General features: G+C 27.2%; 1 protein-coding gene across 2 annotated transcripts in view; it reads left to right on the forward strand.

Moving 5' to 3' along the window:
* Positions 1–4,691: 4,691 nt before the first annotated feature.
* Positions 4,692–11,967, forward strand: part of LOC117176319 (ADP-ribose pyrophosphatase, mitochondrial) — an 11,173-nt gene continuing 3,897 nt past the window's right edge. The window contains exons 1-2 of one of the 2 annotated variants that reach the window (XM_033366538.1): positions 4,692–4,852; positions 5,066–5,478. In XM_033366538.1, coding sequence (XP_033222429.1) covers positions 5,253–5,478 — 226 coding nt within the window. In that variant the 5' untranslated portion in view covers positions 4,692–4,852; positions 5,066–5,252. Of the gene's footprint in view, positions 5,479–11,967 lie in introns of both variants that reach the window. The other variant, XM_033366537.1, reaches the window with a different exon arrangement.

The following is an 11,967-nucleotide window of genomic DNA, read 5'->3' on the forward strand; positions in this document are numbered from 1 at the left end:
TTTGATATTCAAAATATGATACGATATCTAGCGTATTAGTTCGCGTCTTTGAAACGCATCGATTGACCTATTGATAAAGACTTTATGATGTACCAGTTCTGATTTATGAAGTTTGATAAAAATATGTTTATTCTGTTTATATCAAAAAAACTTGTTTTATCTTAGGAATACTACAATACTGTATTTGACATGTTTGTTCGTGTCTTCGAGATGCGTTGATTGATCTATTGACTACTGTAACTTAAAAAGTTGTTCATCGTACTAGAACACGTCGATTGGCGCTTTTTTGGCTAAAACGATTTATTAAGGGGTCCTGATTAAAATTCCAGGTTTTCTAGAAATGACACCCGTGTGTCCCGGAAGTATTTAAAAGAAAACTAGAGGAAATTCTGAAAAAGGTGAAGAGAAAAAAACCTCCTATCTTCAATAGGTGCGCCAAGTTATGGTTCTCCAAAGAATCAGGATTTTTTTTAAAGAGGTGAAACCCCCAATTCCGAAGTTTGTATCTGTAATTTGGAAACTGTTAATTTTAATAAGTGTTTCGGTTAATAATTTCGATTTTTTGCAGAATTTTGCAGTTTGTTTACATAACAATAAGAATTACCTTAATAATCAAAGTATTGGCCATTGTTTTCTACAACTTTTTCCCATCTTTCTGGCAATGCATGGATTCTTCCCCAAAAGAACTTTTTTAGGTCAACCATTCATCGAGCCAAATTCTCACTTCTTCGAAGACTGGAAATTTTTCTCTAAAGGTCCGTGTTGCATCGATCGGAATATGTCGTAGTCCGATGGGGCCAAGTCCGGTGAATACGGCGGGTGGGGTAGATGTCCCATTTAATGTTTTCCAAATAGTCCTGGACTGGTTTCGTAACATGAGAGCGTGCATTGTCATGTTGAAAAATGACGTTCTCGTGTCTTTCGCGTATTCAGCTCGTTTTTCATTCAATGCTTTGTTTAATTTAATTAATTGTTGTCGGTACCGTTAGCCAGTAATCGTATCACCAGGTTTCAGTAGTTCGTAATACACAGCTCCCCTAATGTCCCACCAAATACACAGCAAAGCCTTCTTTCCATGCATATAGCGCACTGGTTTGTGACGTACAGAAGGCTATCCTGGGTCTATCCATGATTTTCTTCGTTTTGGGTTGTCAAAATAGATCCACTTTTCATCACCTGTTACAATTTGATGCAAGAAACCTTTTTTTTCTGTCTGGCTAGTGGAATTTCACAAATGGATTTGTTTCAAACGTAAAAATAACATAAAAAATTAAAAGTTAAATTTTTTGAAAAAACGATTTTGCACTAAATTTTGCCTAAAATGCCAAATTTTCTACATGATGCTTAAAGTTTGAATATCAAATATACAAAATTTTTTATGTACCTCTGTCTGGGATTGGGTATTTAAATTTTACCAAATAAAGTTCAAATTGTATTCATCATGATTACTTTAATATTTGTTTCTTATTTTGCGTTAAATTTTATTCTTAGCTGCACTGAAACATGTATCATTTTAACCTATTAACGATCAAAGCTATCAATTTTATAATATGAGTTTTTACCGCAAAATTTATGGTTAGAACAAAACAATAAATAGATCAAAAGTACTGTTCCTTATGCTTTTGGTTGAGCTAAATTCGAATCCGTCGTCAAAATTCGAATATTTTGGCTTCAAAATTAAATATGGCGGATTTTGCATACAAAAATAGTGAAAAATGTTTGATTTTTTATTTTTATAATTTTTTTCAAACATAAAACCCGTTAATATCTTAAAATTTCTTCAACCATCGGTGCACAAAATTCTTAAACTTTAACAGAAAATTTTTATATATATGTTTTTTCTTCCAAAATGGTGGACAAAGTACAAAAATGTCCCAAAAACTGTTTTTTCCATCCTATTTGTTTTTCTCAAAAAATTCAAAGTTTAAAAAAAAGTTCCATAGCAAAAAAATGTCTTGAAATTAACCATAGAATAATATGAAATTTTTTCAGATTTGTTAGAAAAAATTTTGATTTTTCAATAAATCACAAATTTGAAATTTGCAAAAAATTTTTTCGAAAAATCTGAAAAAATTTAAGAACATTCTTTAACTAATTCTAAGACATTTTTATTCTTGGAAAATTTGTACCAGAGCCTATAGATTTTGGGAAATAATTGATCAAACTTCATGCGAATTTCATAGTGTTTCCTTGCGTAATTTCAAGACATTTTTATTCCATGGATTCGAATTTAGCTCACCCAAAAACATAAGGAACGGTACTTTTGATCTATTTATTGTTTCGTTATACCCATAAATTTTTCGGTCAAATTGCCTTGTTTTTATCATTTTTTTTTTCATCTCGTTTTTTACGATTAAAAAAATACGCTTCCTACCAAAAAATATTCGTAAAAAATTTGTAAATCTTTTTTTGGTTGAATAAATTTTGTCTTCCTTATTCTCGTACCTTTTATCGTTGTACTCAAATATTCTTTTTTTTTATTTTCAATGTTGTTTTTCAAAAATAAAACAAAAACTACTTATACTACAAAAAATTAATTCCTGCAAAATTTTCTATTCTTTTTTAGGTGCACAATTTTTGTCAATCTATCTTTTTTCGTATCTTGCTTTATTTTTCACAGAATGGAGTTATTGCTTTTTCATTAGTTCTTTTTGCGATAAAAATGTGAATTTTCGTTTTTTAGTTAGCAAGATTTAAAAAGTTGCTAATTTATATTTTATCAAAAAAAGTAATGGAGATAAATTGTTCGCATTGCGATCTACTATAAATAACTATCGAAAAAATTTCAAATATTAAAAAGAAATTGGTTTCAACAATTTTCAAAATGCTCTAACTTTGTCAAAGTTCTTCAAAAAAAGCTGGCTAAAGAACTCGTCCTTTCTTTTCATATCCTTATGAAGTGTGAAAAAGGGAAATCAAATCGAATAAGTTCTTCAAATGTTACCGTTTTTACTGACTTCAACGACAAACACGACAACGACGACAGACAGACACCGACGCAAAAACTATTTTTTCTGGCTCGAGGTGTCTCAAAAGGCCGATATTTGATGGGATCGGCGAGAGTAGTTTTTCACATAAAACCAATAACTTCTCATCAGGACAAGAATGTAAAAAATGTAAAGAAAGAAAATAATATTTAAAAATTGAAAATTTTGAACAAGGACACAAGTTAAAATAAAATGTAAATTAATAAATGGTTCCCCTAAATTACATTTCAGAAGTTGTCTCTAAACTATGTTTTAATATGAAAAAAATATTCTTCAGATTGATGAGAAAATTTGTAATGATTGTTTTGTAATAAATTCTAAGAGAAAATTGAAAAAAAAATACAAACGTTTTAAAAATATTTCCTAAAATTAAAAATAAAATGTTTAGAAATGATTAAAAAATAATTAAAACTTGTGGCGATTTTTTAAGAATGTTGTAAGGTTTCATGAAAATGAATTTAATTTTTTAGATTCCCAGGAAAAATTAAAATAATGTTTTTCTTTGAAAAGTTAATGTCAAGAGATTATTTAAAAAGGTTTCAAAACATTTGAAAATATTTTAAAAAATTGTCAAGGAAGAATCTGAAAGATTTGAGACCATTTTTTTTAATTTTGTAGAATGTAAAGCAAAATCAGAAAAACTTTAAATAATTTTTAAAGATTTGGAGGATTAGAAGGTCAGATAAGATTAAAAAAAGAATTTCCTCAAGAATCATGTGAAAATGTTAAAAGGTTTTTATTTTGAAAAACGAAATTTAAGAGAAAATAAACAAAGATTTTTAAACATCAAAGGATTTAATCAAATTTCCAAAAACAGTGTAGAAGATTTTAAAGCAAAATCTTCCAATTTGGTAAGATTATAAAATAAGAAAAATAAAAAATCGAATAAATTGAAGAAATATTTAGAAGAATTGAATAATTATTGAAAAAGAATTTTTACCTTTAAAAATTGTTAGAAATATAGATTCTTAAAGATTTCAAAAATTAACTTTAGAAGCGTTAAAAGAATTTTTAAAGGTTTCAAGAGGATAAACAAATTTTCTCTAAATTCATGGGGAAAATTTAGGGGATTATAAGTCGATTTTCTTCTATTTTGAATGATTTTTCAAAATTTACAGAAAAATTTGAGTCAGTTAAATTTTTTTTAAATCATTTAAGACGTTTTAAGTAGATTACAAATATTTAGAAACTGGAAAAAAATTGTATTTGTAAAATCCAGTCAAATAAAAAAAAATCTTCTAGATTCTTGTTTGACGCATCCAAAATATTCAAACGTATTTTTTATTTTCTCAAGAATCTTATAAAAATTATATTCATATAAGTTTAAAAAACCAACTGATAATACTTATTTTCTTGTTCTCAATTTTCAGAAATTCATTTCACCTCAAATTTAAGTGTTCTAAAATTTCTATCAAGTAAATAGTTATTCGAAATTTTGATATTGTATTATTATTTGTATAATGTATCAAAATTTGTTTGATTTATTATTAGATAATACTTCATTTTAAACAGCCGTTTTGTTTATTGAGAAAACGTCAAAACAAAGTCGAAAATAATGTTACGCAATATGTGACTCCTACCTAATATAAATTCAATGAAAAAAATGTTAATTTTCCCGGAACTTTGACACGAACCGATAACGCTACCTAGTGGCAGACTGGAAGGTAAACATGATAAACTCCCCTATAGTCGACTGTGATTGGTCCAGTCGCCTACTGCTATATTGGTAAGACTGTATGTACATTTTTCTTCATGTGCGTTGTTTGCGTACATGAAAGCAATAAAAACAGTAATTATGATGTGTGTGCACTTGTTTTTCTGGAGAGCGGAAGTAGACAGCGTAGGTGGTCCTGCAACATTCTCCTGTAAGTTATTTACAATTGGCAGGAACAATTCGAGCGCGTCCAATAGAACATAACCTAACTTTTGAATCTGTCAAGTGTCCAATGAATGAAGAATTGTACAGTTTTTGTTGCACTGTTGTCGTCAAGGCTAATTGCTGACCCAGCCCATAAAATATTGTTTCCAGCATTGCTGATTTCACTTTGTTAATTGTTGCTAACGTGTTTGTAAACTAGTGAATAGCCAGACTTTGGAGGCGAGAAATATAGAACATTGGTGATAGCCCTGGCTCTTATCGAAGGAGTTTTCCACGTTTTGTTTACATTTGTAATTGCTCTCAACCCTTGCGATTTTTGTGAATCAGAAAGTTTTCTTGCCAGTTTAAGAGAGATAAGAGCAATTGATACTTGTGACAGATTGTATATGCGTGGTAGAGTTGCAAAAATGATTCATCAGAAATGTACCAGGGGATTGTATCCATCGAGTAATGTGCAGAGATTTGAGGTGCCGGAAGATAAGGTAGCCTGGAGTGTAGAATTCCCAGAGTATGAGCCTGTTGAATTTAATTCACCTGTTCTGAAGGGTAAACCTTGGGCTGATCCTGAAATTGATGATCCGTCGTTTGAGCCCAAATGGAATTCTATTGATGGTAAGGCTGACAGAGTTCATGTTATTACTATATTTTTTATTCACTTTTATGCCTTGGACTCACTGCATAATTGACGCTTTTCAAAAGATGATACTGTTTTGCTACTAATTCGAAAAAATTACACTATTTTCAAATCAAAGAGACGAATTATCTACCAAGAAAGAGTTTTAATTCAATAAAGAAATTTTTTTATCTGTAATGTTGAATTTTCAAGTCAAAAACATTATCAGGGTGTCAACACTAAATGGAAAATCTGGAATTGCCAAAGAATTTTTTCGAGAACGTGCCTATATTTCTTTTTTTAATTTCTATATAAAAAATTGAATAATAATGGTTCTTATATATAAAAGTATTTTGGTGGAAAATTCAACTATTTCAGTTAAAGGTTTAGAATTTTCGTTGATAATTCATCAAATTAATTGAAAAATAATATTTTTTCACTGAAAATTGAACTATTCCATTTGTGGTTAAAAATTGATCCTTCTGAGTTAAAAAATTAAATTAATTAGATGAAAAATCAACTATTTTGTTGAAAATTCCGCCTGAAAAGTCTTTTATTTTAGAAGAAAATTAATCTTCTTTGAAAATCCATATTTTTGGTTAAAAAATTAAGTATTTCAGATAAATATTAATCACTCTAGTTAAAAATTATCTTTTCGATTGAAATTTCAAGTACTCCAGTTGAAGATTCATCATTTTACTTGAAAATTCATCATTTAGCTTGAAATTTTTTTTTTTTCTGAAAAATTATTTTTTTATTGGAAATTTAAATATTCTACTTTTGGTTATAAATTGAACGTTTTTAGATAAAAATTTAAGTTTTTGGTTAAATATTCATATATTTTGTTTAAGATTTCTTTTTTTTTTTGTAGAAAATTAATCATCTTCGATGAAAATTCAACACTTTTCTTCTCAATTTTCTCTCTAATCACTGAAAAAAAATAATAGTTGAGAATTTAACTAATTCAAAAGTCGAATTTTAAACTCATCTGTTTTTTAATTAGAATTAAAAATACTTCGTGTCTGAAATATCAACCATTACATTTTTCATTTAGAATTCATCTTTTTTCGGAATGAAATTTTTAACATTTGGTTGAAACATTTAAAAAAATTATTTTGTTCAAAAGTTTATCATTTCAATAAAAAATTCATCTGTTTGCTTAAAAAATGAGCTATTTTTATGAAAATTAATTTTGCCTGTAGAAGTAAATAAATGGCTTGTTACTGAAAATTTATCCATTCTTTTTATCGTTAAAAATTGAACGTTTTTAGTTGAAAATTCAAGTATTTGGTCAAAAATTTCACTATTTTTTTGAAAATCGTTTTTTTGTTGGTTGAAAATTTATTTCACTAACAAAAAGTGTAACTGTTTTATTTTTTGCAGAAAATTTATCTTTTTTTGTAGAGAATTTATGTACTTGATTGAAATTAAAAATTTTTTAGTTGAAGATTCATCATTTTAGTTGAAAATTCACTTTCACTATTCCATTTTTCGTTTAAAATCTACCTATTATAAGAGAAATGTAATCTTTTTCGTGAAACAGTTATATTTTTTGTAAAAAATTTAACTGTTTTATTTTTTGTTTAGAATTCAGTTCTTTGGTTTAAAAAAGAAACTATTTAGTTAAAAATTAGTTTTTTTGTTGATTGAAAATTCATCTTTTGGATTGAAAATTACACTATTTGGTCAACAATTCATATTTCTGATTGAAAATTCAACATTGTCCTTAAAAATAATTTTTCATTTTGTATAAAATATGTTTCTTTTCAGTTGAAAATTAGTTTTCTTAACTAAAATGTAACTATTCCATTTTTGTTTAAAAAATTATAATTTTAGTTGAAAATGAATAAATTTGGTCGTAAACTCGTTTTTTTTGTTTGTTTTAATTTTATTTCTCTAACTGCATATTGATCTATCCTATTTTTTGTTGTAAATTCATCTTTTTTAGTTGAAAATTTATATATTTGATTGAAACTGTATCCTTTTTGGTAAAAAATTCTTCTTTTGGATTTAAAATTGATTGTTGACAATGTACGTTTTTGTTTGAGAATTGTTTTAACTGGAAATTTAATTCTTCTATTTTTGGTTAAAAAAATAATTTTTCTGGATAAAATTTTTTTTTTAAATTTATGTTTCTAACATTTTAACCATTCTAATTTTGATTGAAAATTGATCTTACTTAGATAAAAATTCATGTTCTTTCTTGAAAATGAGTCTTTTTGGTAGAAAATTAATCTTTTGGTTTTGAAAATGGAAGAAACTATTTGGTTAAAAAATCATTTTTGTTGTTGAAGATTCATCTTTTTAGTTAAAATTTTATTTTTGTTTGCATTTTTTCACTTAAAAACATATCTAAAAAGAGATGAAATTATATCTAGAATCAAAATTGGTCTGTACTAACATTATTAATCTTCTAGTTGTATGGTTGGTCTTATACCTAGAAGAATGTAGAAATTGTGGTATTGTAGCAACCCTGAATAAGCCACTATTTAATGCGAATATGTTTTCCATAAAGTATTTTCACTTCAGCCACTAGCTAACTTCACTTCGTTGATTGTTGAGGGGTAAACAGTGGACCAAATGCATGGGATTCAATTCATTTGTGCCCTAATTTTCTTATATCAGCGTAAAAACTAATTTTTCTATATAAATGTATGTGAAAAATAGTTTTTATTTTTAAGAAATATTTAATGAAATAATAAAATGGTAATAATTGTTATTTATTACGAACATATTAAAGAGGTAAAGTTTTGTGCCATGTATTTGGCCCAGTGTTTTTTCCTCAGCGTTCAACGAAGTGAAGTTAGCTCAATGGCTGAAGTGAAAATCCGTAATTACTTTGCCTTATTTTATTATTTAAATTGAGCGCCCTTTCGAATTTGAAGGCATACATTTTCAAGCAGGATTTAACCCTCCGTTTACAGACTTATATTTTCCACCTCCCTTTTACAAGCAGGTTTTTTCAAGTCTTTTCAGTTTTTGAACTGTTTCTGGCTTTCAAAAAATGTCCATTGGCGGCGGCTTCAAACAGTTATTTTTATTTCACGATCTAAAAAATGAGAATATTTTACAGTGATTCGTGCTGGAAATTCAATAGAAAAAGTTGGATATTGGATGTTATTCCACATTTATTGTACAAAAAGAGACCAAAATTACAGGAAAACTTTTTGGTTCCTCAAATAAATACCCGAAAATACCCAATAAAGCAAAACAATGTTCACTAATTGGTGAAAACACTAACGCGATTTACAGACAGGGTCTTTCATGTCACTGTACGCACTTTTACCGCGCACTGCTCAAAGGTTAACTGACGAACTGTAGCGCCATTCACTGGACCTGACGGATCGGATCTAGAAAGAGTAGGTGCAATTTTAAGGAGGGAATCGAGGATAATCACTTGCAAAAAAAATTGTTTTGTTTTTTCGTTGTAAAATTGTTTAAGAATATTGTGTCAAAATTTAGATTTAGAGATTTAAAGAGCTAAAAGATAGATTTAAAGCCGACCCTCCTCATAGGCTGCAGATGCGCTTGAAAATATAGGAACGTGCCAAAAGACAATGAAAACTACTATAAAATAATATAATTTTTTGTTTTCACAACACTTTCTACGTTCATGAAGTGTGCACAGTGTAATGGAAATAAGAAGGAGCTGAAATCGTTAAAAAATTAATTTTTTTCTTCGCTTTTTCAATGTTTAAAACTTTAAACGAGTTTTTCGCGAAACCACTTTTTAAAAGTGCGTTCCAGCGATTTTACAAAAACTACTGAACTGATCCTTCTTAAACTTGGTAAACTTTTTTTACATATAAAATCCCCCCCCCCCCCCAGCGATATTTTTGTTAAAATTTTGGTATATTATCGTTGTTTTTCACTTAAAAAATTACGAAATTTTTTGTACAAAATCGCATATTTTACTTCAAAGAATCACAAAAATGATACTAAAAACAAATGTTCATCAGAAACAAATAGTTTTAGATAAAATTTCCATCTTGTACAGTAAAAAAACACATTTTTGTGAAATACGTTTTAAAAAAATACAATTATTTCATGTCAGTTTCAATGCATTGTAAGGTTAAATAAACTTAAATTAATGTATCTAGCGACAAGTTTTATCTATATTATGCCCAGAATCCGAATAAGAGACTTCTGGAATTTAAATAGGAATTGTAGCCTAACTTCTAGATCACATTTTTAAATATTTTATTTATAAATTAATACAAATTTACTTTAATTTCATTTTTGCTGCAAAATAAGTCCACTTAAGTTTATAATATTTTGAAAATTACAATAAAAGAGAACAGTAATTGTTTTTTTTTTTTTTTTTTTTTTTTTTTTTTTTTTTTTTTTTTTTTTTTTTTTTTTAGAAAAATATTTCTCAAAAAGTGTGATTTTTCACTGTATAATATGTAAATTCCATCTTTAAACCTCACAAAAAAATGCTTAAAACACTTTTATGCACAAATTAAAATGCATCTTTAAAATCCTGCCTATTCTTTCTAGTTCGAATGTTTGTCACCAGGTGGTGTATCGCAGTTTAATCATTCCAAAGATATTATAATAGTACATGCGGTACGGGTGGTCGGAGTGGGGAATTACATATATAGGACAACACATTTTCTGCCCTATCGAGGTGCTGCCCTCATCGTCCTACGAAGTCGAATTCTTGTTTTCTCATTCTTCGTAAAATATGATGGTAAAGACGTAGAAAGATTTTTTGAGGTTAGAAAAGTTTGACATGTATGTATCGCTGAATTTTTTCAGATCTGAAGCTTGATCCAGGTTTTCGGTACAGTTTTTTTTTAATTATAAAAAAAAAGTTCTCGAAAAATCATATTTTTAATTTTTAAAAAAGTATTATAAAAAGACATTTCGAGCTAAAAAAGTGTGGAAAATATTGTTCTTTGACAAATTATTTTTTTAAATTGAAATAATCAAATATTTATACCAAAGAAACAACTTTTTTAATGTTTGAAGTGTTTAAACATTATTATTTAAATTTAAAATAACAATAATTAAACCAAAATATATTTCTGGGTAAGATATTTTGGTTGAAAATGTATATAGTATTTTTTAAATCACAAAAGTTCTTCCGAAAAATCGAAATGTTAATTAAAAAACACGTGTTTTTGTATATGAATTTGTCGGTAAAATTTTTTTTATCATTTTAATTTTAAATTCAAACAATTTTTAATACTTTAAATATTAAACAAAAATTTATTTGATAACAATATTTTATTATCGTATTTTTAATAAATAATTAATACTGATTAAGAAACAATTTTATTAGGGGAGTTTTATTATTTGGGAATTTTTAAATTCGTTAATATTATAAACTGTTCAGGAATTTTATTAATTTTGGAATTGTATTTTTCGGGATAGAGAGTTTTACCGAGTCGGGAATTTTATTTTTCGGGATATTTCAGCCGTCCTCATAGAATTACAGAAAATTTGCACTAATTATAATTTCGGCGCTCGATCTTGTTAATTTTTTCCTACAGTATTAATAAAGAAAAATTGTAGGGAAATTTTTGATATCACAAAGTTAAAGATAATCACAATCAAAAATTTAAAAATTCGCTTTTTAGGCCTTCAGTTTAAGAACTTGAATTTTAACGTTAAAATTGCTTCATTTTCAGAATATAGCCTTACAGTTTGAATTTTCAGAATTTTCGTTATAAATTATAGGTTAGGTCAAAAATAACATTCTGGGATTCGAAATTGTTACAACGCGAAAAAGTTTTAATTTAAAATTTAAAAATGCGAAAATACACCATTTTCCGTGTTCATTTGCAATCCAGCGAGTCACTTTCTTTCGATTCCTTTGAAAGTCGATCCTTTGCTTTCAGTTTTCTTTTTAAAATATACCTTGAATTCAACGCATTTCAAATTAAATGTTTGCAGCTGCATTTAGATTGAATTATGCAAAGGTTTTTCTGTTTTAAATATAAATTAATTAAAACATTTTATTTGTTTTTCATAATTGTAATTTATATCTTCTAAAATGGAATAATTGTAGCTCAAACATGAAAAATAATAGACTAATTTCAAATTTAAAGAGGTTCTATCACATATATTGAACTATTAAAACCTCTGATCTTTTTTAAGGTTTTTAAAACTCTTTTAAAAACGTGCTTTAACAGTTTTGATTGTGATTTCTTAATAAAAGAATAAGTGCTATTTAGTCTCCAGAAGAGCAATTTCAAAAATATTTAAACCCTTAATAGTTGAGACATTTTAAATTTGTAGTCTTCACAGTATATTGAATAATTTCAAATTTAAAGCTATTTAAATATGTCATCTGAATTTTTAAATTGAAAGTGTTCGATAATTTTAGCTTGAAACCTCTCAAATTATTTAGTTACAAATTAAAATCGTACAACTTTAAGTTTTATTTTTTTTATCATTTGTCACCCCCCCCCCAAATTATTTTTTTGTAATAAAATAACGCCCGATTTTTGTAAAAATTAACAAATATATATTAAAGCTTC

This window comes from Belonocnema kinseyi, chromosome 7 (assembly GCF_010883055.1).
Source record: "Belonocnema kinseyi isolate 2016_QV_RU_SX_M_011 chromosome 7, B_treatae_v1, whole genome shotgun sequence".
NCBI lineage: Eukaryota > Metazoa > Arthropoda > Insecta > Hymenoptera > Cynipidae > Belonocnema > Belonocnema kinseyi.